Here is a 7,695-nt window from a genome sequence, read left to right as displayed (position 1 = left end):
TTAGGTGATACGCATAGGCTTGGTCATGCACAACCGAACAGGGAAATAATGCATACGTCAGCTGGGTGTACTGAATGAAGGGTTCCACGGAGGACATGGGAGAAACCAGTACTTTCACATGTGATAATACACAAGGGAAAAAAACACTACAAACAGCTTTAAATTAGTCATTTCCTTATTTCTGAATATTTGCCTTTACAAGTTTGTTGTTCCATAATTCTCAAAGTTTTATTACCTGGTAAAATGAAGGCATAATATATATTTTTTTCCTTTCTTTCCTCCACGTGTAGTAAGATCAAGCTGCTTTAGCATTTGAAACATGGGCTGCATACAAAGAAATTACTAGAAGTTACACTGCATCAGAATCCTGTAAAAACACAGTTTTATGGAAAGAAGAATGCTCTTTACTGCACTGCTTTCTCTATCTACTTCTACTGCAAGTCAAATAACTACATTTTAAACAATTCCTTTGAATCAATTTCCCTACTTTTAAAGTGAGATCTTAGTATCCTAGCTGTATTGCTGACTTAATGCGTGCAAGTTACCCTCCAGTTGAAGATATATGCATGATGCAAGCATCCATACACATCAACCAACAAAGGTTTTCATTCAAGTCTTTTATTATAGCTTGAATTTTTTTTCACTGCATTTAAAAATCTAAAAAAAATAAATATTTGTTTCACAGCTGCAAGTCACATATGCATTAACACCACAAAATCTGGAATTTAACCAGAGAAGGAAAGTCAAATCTGAAAGTGTCCAGCTAAGCACAATCGTCTCAGGGCAATTATACTAAAAATAAAATCTTAAGAAAAGGGGAGAGGGGTGTTAAAGAGTTATTTCAAATGCATTTATCTGGAAAAAAGTGAAAATTCTATTAGAAACCATAAACTACACTTTCAGCATTTAAAAAATAAATGTTTAACCTCTTGACAGCAACAACTGTCCGGTGCACCTTTTTCTTTTAAGCTGTATTCTTGACACATGGCTGCAGAGGTTCCCAGTGATAAATTAACCTCTTTTATAATTGTGTCTGCTTGCTTACATAATCAGTCCTTGAAAAATAAAACAGTGTATTAAGTCAGCTTGTCAATCCATATATTAAAAATGCCATTGCATGTAGGTACTTTTTTCTTTTTTTTTTTTAAACCAGCACTAAGTGACTGCTCCATGGAAATTGTTGGATTGTACACTGTGATGATGAATGTCTTTAAACAAATACTTCCATCATTAAGGTTCTTAAAACAAACCAGAAAAATATATCTTCAGAAATCAGAGTAGTCACTTTTTTGTTAAAAGCCATAAAATAAGCTCATATTCAATTACAAGCAATAGAAACCATACTGCTATTGGAACATAATTATTTTATCACAAAAATTTATTATTTACAAAATGAAAAGTTACCAAGTGAATTTTATCCGGGAAAGTGTTAGATGTTCTTACTAAGTGATTTGAAAAACTTAAGCAAGTCTCTCATGCACTCACACACCAAATTGTTTGTATAAGGTGTAATGTTAATTCATGTTAGTGAAACTTGACTCCCATTCACAATACTCTAATTTTTATTGTAAGATGGCAAAATCCACATGGTTCTGTACAAGAAAATGTTCCTCAATTCTGTCTTTTTTTTGGCTCCCATGAATATCCACACCACTGAACATCTTGCAAATAATCAGTTATATTATCATCTCCATCATTTAATCCACTGAATTTACCACCACAAGAAAGACACAAAAAGTTAGTTTAATGATCCCACATTACACAGAACTCTCATTTCTGAAGTTATACTAAACTGAAACCTTCATAGTGATCTATAGCCTGGATCAGCTTAGATTTTAGGGTTTCTTTATCTGTGTATTTTGGAAGATCAAGAAGATTAAAGCAAGTGTGAGCTACCGGAAGATAACCTTCTCCACCTCCTGTCGGTTGGATGACTAGTTTAAGACACTTCATTCCAAGAATTGGAATACGATCACTGCCTGTCAGAAACACTGCCAAAAAAAAAAAAAAAAAAAGTCCTGAAAGCAGTTTAAGACTAAATATTATGTATCCCACATACACAGTTCTAATCAGTATTTACATTTTTCAATTACATCAGATAAGTTGGAAAAACAATGAATGACTTAGCCTGATCTCCAGGTTGCACGTATAAACTCATAACTGTGACCCAACAAAGTAATAGCATATGGAAACAGTCCTTGATAAAAGCACAAAGTTGTTCTTGAATCAGGATTTGTTACTTAAAATCCACTGGCTATACCTTTACTGCACTTGTGAGCATCTTGTAAATACACAGCATTAGTTTGTTCAATGCAAAATTTGTTTAAATTGTGAACTACTCTATGATCTAGTCTCAACAGTTTGTTCACAAGCAGCTTCTGTAACTTTGTCTTACCCTGTACATTTTCTCTCACATCAGTGCCTTGAAGTATCTACAATCAGTTACAACTCCACTATTCCACCTATGTGCAATGAAGAGTGGAGGATTGACCTGATGTCAATCCACAAAAAAAAAAAAAAAATTGAGGTCATCAGACAGATGACATTAGCAGTTCACATTGTTGGGCAATTTATTATTTTTAAATGCTGCTTCAGTCTACTGTGATCTTGCAACCCTCCACCACCCAGAATTACTCAGGACAACCTCAGCAAAAAAACAAAGAGAAGCTCATAATCAATTGCTTCTACAGTGACTTTTTCCTGTATACAATCACACCATTACAGACAAATACTTGCATCTATCTACCCTATTGTATCAAGAGCCTGAAATCACAGTGATCCTGTTCAGTTAGCAATTTCTGCAAAGTAGCATCAAATACTTACACAAAAACTGTTTTTTCTTCTCCAAAGGCAACTCATGAAAAACCTCCCAGAATATTTTAATCGTAGAATGGTCTGCCCAGTATTCTCCTTTGTATTCTGTATTCTAAAATGAGCAAGAAATTAGGTTATTCCTCGCATGTAGAAATAGCAGGATAATGTAGCAATGAAGTATTCAGAATGTGGTTTATGTAAAGGGATAGTGCACTGCAAGTTACACATTACAATTTTCCTTGGTCAATTTTATTCAGCTCTTCAGTCTGACTTGAACCACATGGGCAGACAGATGTACTCCAAAGCATTTTCAACCCCAATGAAGTTGTAACATAAAATTTCACAGTAAGTTTTAGCGACCATAATACTTGCATTTGTTAGCTGTATACATTTTTGTTCAATTTTCCCCTTCTAACATAACAAATTATTTAAAACTGCCTTTTGGTTTTGTGCCATTTCTCCATTCCCCCAAAGTCTGACTCAGAAATTTGATGGGAAAGTTTTAAGCAGGAATATAAGTAATATTTTGGTGTTTTCATTCACTGACCACTTACACCAAGAAGTTCCTCAGTTATGCAGTCTAACCCACCAGGGTTGGAACTCACACTCATCCCTTATTAATGGAGAAAACAGAGCTCAAAAAGACACTTACAGATTTTGGTTCTGCATCTTGAAATTAAACACATATGAAACAAATAGCTATGGTTTTTACCTTCTCCAATTCTTTCCAGTCATAATTTGTGTTCCCAATCACCATTGCCTGCAACTCACTGGGCTGGAAGAGCTGAAGAACTTTACCTCCACACACTTTGTGGAAGCCCGCATGGAATGCACTGAATAAGGAAGCCACAGATTTATTGAAGATGTAATCCACATAAGCATCTACAAAATCTTGCCTGTACAGAAAAGAAAAAAAGTTATATTGAGAGGAGGAGGGAAGAAAAGTATGTCACCCTTCCATCAATAAAACAGTAGCCATTTCAGTATAGAACACCTCCTCTGAAGTTAAACAAAAAGGATCTTCATATACTTCATATTCTCTGCTCTATGCTTCAGGTGTAGCAAAGATAACCTGACTGAAAATAGCACATAAATGTGTATATATATATATATTTTTCCAAGACAGAGCCTCTGATGTGCAACATAAAACCTACAACATTTAGAGTTATTTCAGGCACTATGAACATTTCTCGTATTTGTACGCATCACAGTGAACCGAACTGAATGGCGACAAGCTTAAAAGCTCAAATTGCATACAATGTCCTGAAGCCAGGTAATGTCACAATAGTTGTTTTTTTCTATTGTTTTGGTTGGTTTTGTTTTGTTTTTATTAAAAGGATTACTATATGCAAACTGAAGATGAAAATCATCTTCAAACATACATTTGAGTCCTACGCAGTAAAAAAGATCAGGGAAATGTAGCTAGGATACTGAAAAAACAGACAACGTTATCTGTGCTTCAGTACAAGTTCTCATATTTTCTTGAAAGCACCTTCTTCCACAGCAGTTAGCAGTTAAAAATTCCTTGATACAATATTTATATTTATTAAATGATCCTAGTTAATACTGTTAGTTCCTACCTTGGCAGAGTGACTCCAGTTATATATTACACTTAACATACCAGTGCATTTTTTTAATGGAAATCCACAGTATTTGAGTAATATCTGCAGTATTTGAATAACATCACCAGTAAGTTAAGAAACATCAAAACACATTTTGATAATACACTTATTAAAGCTGTAAAACATTTCCCCTCTTGAAGCACTCAATGAGATATCTGTTTTAAGCAGTCTGTGTAATAAATAGTAACAGTGGAAAGAAATGTTTCTCCAGAGCAAATTCACAGTAGTAAATTAATTAACATTATTATACCCTACGTTAACATTTTTAAAACTGAATTAAAGATTCATGGAGTATTTTGGTCTTGAGAAACAGGACTTCTTCAGACAACTAGCGATGACATCACAGTATACCTTCTGTGGGCACCCTACAACTTTTCTTATATATCAGTTTCATTGTCACTTTGTGACACAACAAACCACCTTAGAAAACTTAGAAGCTACCACATTCAACGTGAAGTACCATAAATCCTCAGCTATTACAGAGGACCAAAAAAAGAAAGACACCTGACAAGTGCAAGTGGTGACTGCCATTGCTGAGTGGTATTAGCATCTTTAGGAAAATTACTTAGTGTGGTTTTTTTCTTCCCTTCATTGAACTTCCTCAGTCTTGAGCTTACAATTGGAGTTGTGAACCCCCTGTCCTTCTCTCTCAGTAATGAGAAGTCAGGTGAATGAAGGCACTGTCACTGCCTTTATCTACGCATGAGTTTGATACCCTCAGAACCTTCTGTCATAACTCTGTCCTCTACAATGGACCAAGCTACTCACAGAAAACGTTCCTCAAAACACAGAACAGAGATAAGCAAGAACATGCTTAAGGCACATTTTCTCCCTCGTTCCTAGTACACATAGCCTAGGTACATTCTATTCTCATACAGATTGCCCTTCTCTTTTGATTCTCCCTTCACTCACAGAGAAGGGAAAGCTCACAGAAGGCACAAAGAGTAAAGAACCAAGGCAAATATATGAAAGGAACAGCCAGGGAGAGATAGTAAAGTGACAGTGTTCTGCAAAAATGGATAAGAGTACTATCAGACATTCTGTCTATCCTCCAAAAGAAGAACAGGAATAAAGGGTGGAAGAGGCTGCTTTTATGAATAGAATTACCAGAATCCATGGAAGGGGGAAAAAAACATCATCCCTCATTTGACAATGACACCAATAACAGGCTAACCTATCTGCTCTACAAAGGGAAGACTTCTGAAATACTATTTCACAAATGGATAGGTGCCACATAATGGTGTTTAGGCTGATGTTTTCACATTGGTACTCAGTAACTTCCTGCAGAACCACAACCAGTTTTCATCTTCTAAAACAAAGACCATGTAGTCAAAATGGATCCAAAAGAGCTTAGAAGTATTTTGAAGCAAATAAATAAACAAATAAAAAAGGTGTAAGAAGTATTACAAAGTTAGATGAGACTCAGCAGATTGTGAACTCCTAAATACAATAGCTGTTTTAACAACACATGAGAACAATTTAGAAAAACAACCACAGTAGTTTTGCCTCCCATCATTAGCACAACAGCTTGGCAAAGGATATTTATAGCAGCCCAGTTATGTTCCCAAAGCAGACAGTAACACTGAACTACTCTGTGACCCATAAAACTCACCTATTTTGTTTGATTACAGGAATGTCAGCACCATTAGGAACAAGCTCTTTAATTTCTGTTGTACCAAAATTTTCCACAGTGATCTATTTAAAACAAACAAGCAGTATTAGTTTTATTTACCATGTGGAGAACTTCTTCCTACCACTTTGCTAATTGCAACACAAACAGCAGACACAGATCTTAGCATAAGCAGAGAGTGCAACAACTCATGGGAACCATCAGCCAATGCTTTTGCTCAGGCAATTCATCAGAAGCAGTTGCAACAGACAGTAGAAGCTTCATTAAAATAAAAAAAAGACTCCAACATCATGTAAAACTTACAGTAAAATTAAGACAAAATGCTTCCTCTATGTCGTCCTCTGGATAGTCCAGCAACTGCTGCATTCCCCTACAACATAATTTACAAAGTACTTGTACCAGTGGAAAAAAAGATAATTTATCTTCCTGAAATATTCAATATGCTTTGATAATTCAATAAAAATCTATATTTCTAGTGGTATATTCCAACTGTTAAGTCACTGATCTGCATCCTATAGCACAGCCCTGGGAAATCTCAAGCCATTCATGTTACTTTTAAAAGTATGGTAAGCAAAGCCTTAAAGACAAGCAATGGTTTCTCAATTACTTGTACTACTATTTCCTTTTGGTTATATCCAGGTGTGAAGAGAGAAGATTCGTATCCTGGTCTCTAGCTAAAGGATTCCGAAGCCAGAGGTGAGAAGTCCTTAACAACCACTGATGAGCTTTTCCATTAACTTGTTCAATTTCTCCTCGAACCTATGCAAACCTTTCTCATTCACAACACCGAGGCAAACACCCACTCCACCACCCCATTTGAAACTCCTATCTGTTAATTCGATACAAATCCCCTCTCAAGGACAGATATTTAGCATATGTTTGTTTCTGAAATAAAAATATTTCCTCCCTGGACTAAGTTAGTTGTCTGGAACTAAAACTATGTTCATGCTTGGTTTATAAAATTAACAGCAGAAACTCCATTTTTTTTAGTTGCAGACATTTTGTTCCCCTAAAAGTCTCATAGGGTGATAAAAACACAGAAGACAGGAATACCAAAACCAAACATTTAGAAGCAGGTGTTTAACAATAGCATGTATCCTGTCTGAAATGGCACAATGTCAGCAAGTTACTCTGAGCTGTTCATCCCGATAGTGTGAGTATCAAGTGTTTTCTTGAAATTCTCAAAGCAAAGTCTTGAATTAAAACTTAATTCCTAGTCTCATTCTTTTTTTTTTTTCTTGCTTACCTGCCAACATCTGGCATCAATTCTTTTAAGTCATCTAGGGATGGCTTCTTATTCAATAGCTTTTTGTACAAAGCCAAAGGGAAGTGAAGGTCTACAATAGTAAAATTATATATTGCTAGCCCACAGACAACGCCAATCAAATGAAACAAGTCACTGTCTTCAAAGGTCTAAGAACAGAAAACAGACAAGATAGTTTAAACTAAGTTATTTAAATCATTTAGAGTGCAGAAAAAAGCATGCACGCAGTATATAAATACTAAAAAAAGCAGAGAGATAGTATGTTTTGTACTATAAGTGATGCCTGCTTCTGAAACTACTGCAAAAAAGATTCTGTTTCTGTCAGTGACTCACTATTACACTATTCGGTGCTTGTATTTTAATTT

General features: G+C 35.4%; 1 protein-coding gene across 6 annotated transcripts in view; it reads right to left on the bottom strand.

Annotated features, from left to right (window-relative positions):
* Positions 1-602: 602 nt before the first annotated feature.
* The window catches only part of HERC4 (HECT and RLD domain containing E3 ubiquitin protein ligase 4), a 48,496-nt gene continuing 41,403 nt past the window's right edge, over positions 603-7,695 (bottom strand). For all 6 annotated transcript variants that reach the window (XM_035330592.1, XM_035330595.1, XM_035330596.1 and 3 more), the window contains 6 exons: positions 7,313-7,479; positions 6,370-6,436; positions 6,049-6,131; positions 3,527-3,710; positions 2,824-2,926; positions 603-1,991 (listed from right to left, as the gene is read on the bottom strand). In XM_035330592.1, the coding sequence (XP_035186483.1) occupies positions 1,783-1,991; positions 2,824-2,926; positions 3,527-3,710; positions 6,049-6,131; positions 6,370-6,436; positions 7,313-7,479 (813 nt within the window). In that variant the 3' untranslated portion in view covers positions 603-1,782. The remainder of the gene's footprint in view (positions 1,992-2,823; positions 2,927-3,526; positions 3,711-6,048; positions 6,132-6,369; positions 6,437-7,312; positions 7,480-7,695) is intronic.

Source organism: Oxyura jamaicensis, chromosome 6, assembly GCF_011077185.1.
Source record: "Oxyura jamaicensis isolate SHBP4307 breed ruddy duck chromosome 6, BPBGC_Ojam_1.0, whole genome shotgun sequence".
In the NCBI taxonomy this organism is placed as follows: domain Eukaryota; kingdom Metazoa; phylum Chordata; class Aves; order Anseriformes; family Anatidae; genus Oxyura; species Oxyura jamaicensis.
This window is presented reverse-complemented; position numbering and strand designations above follow the sequence as displayed.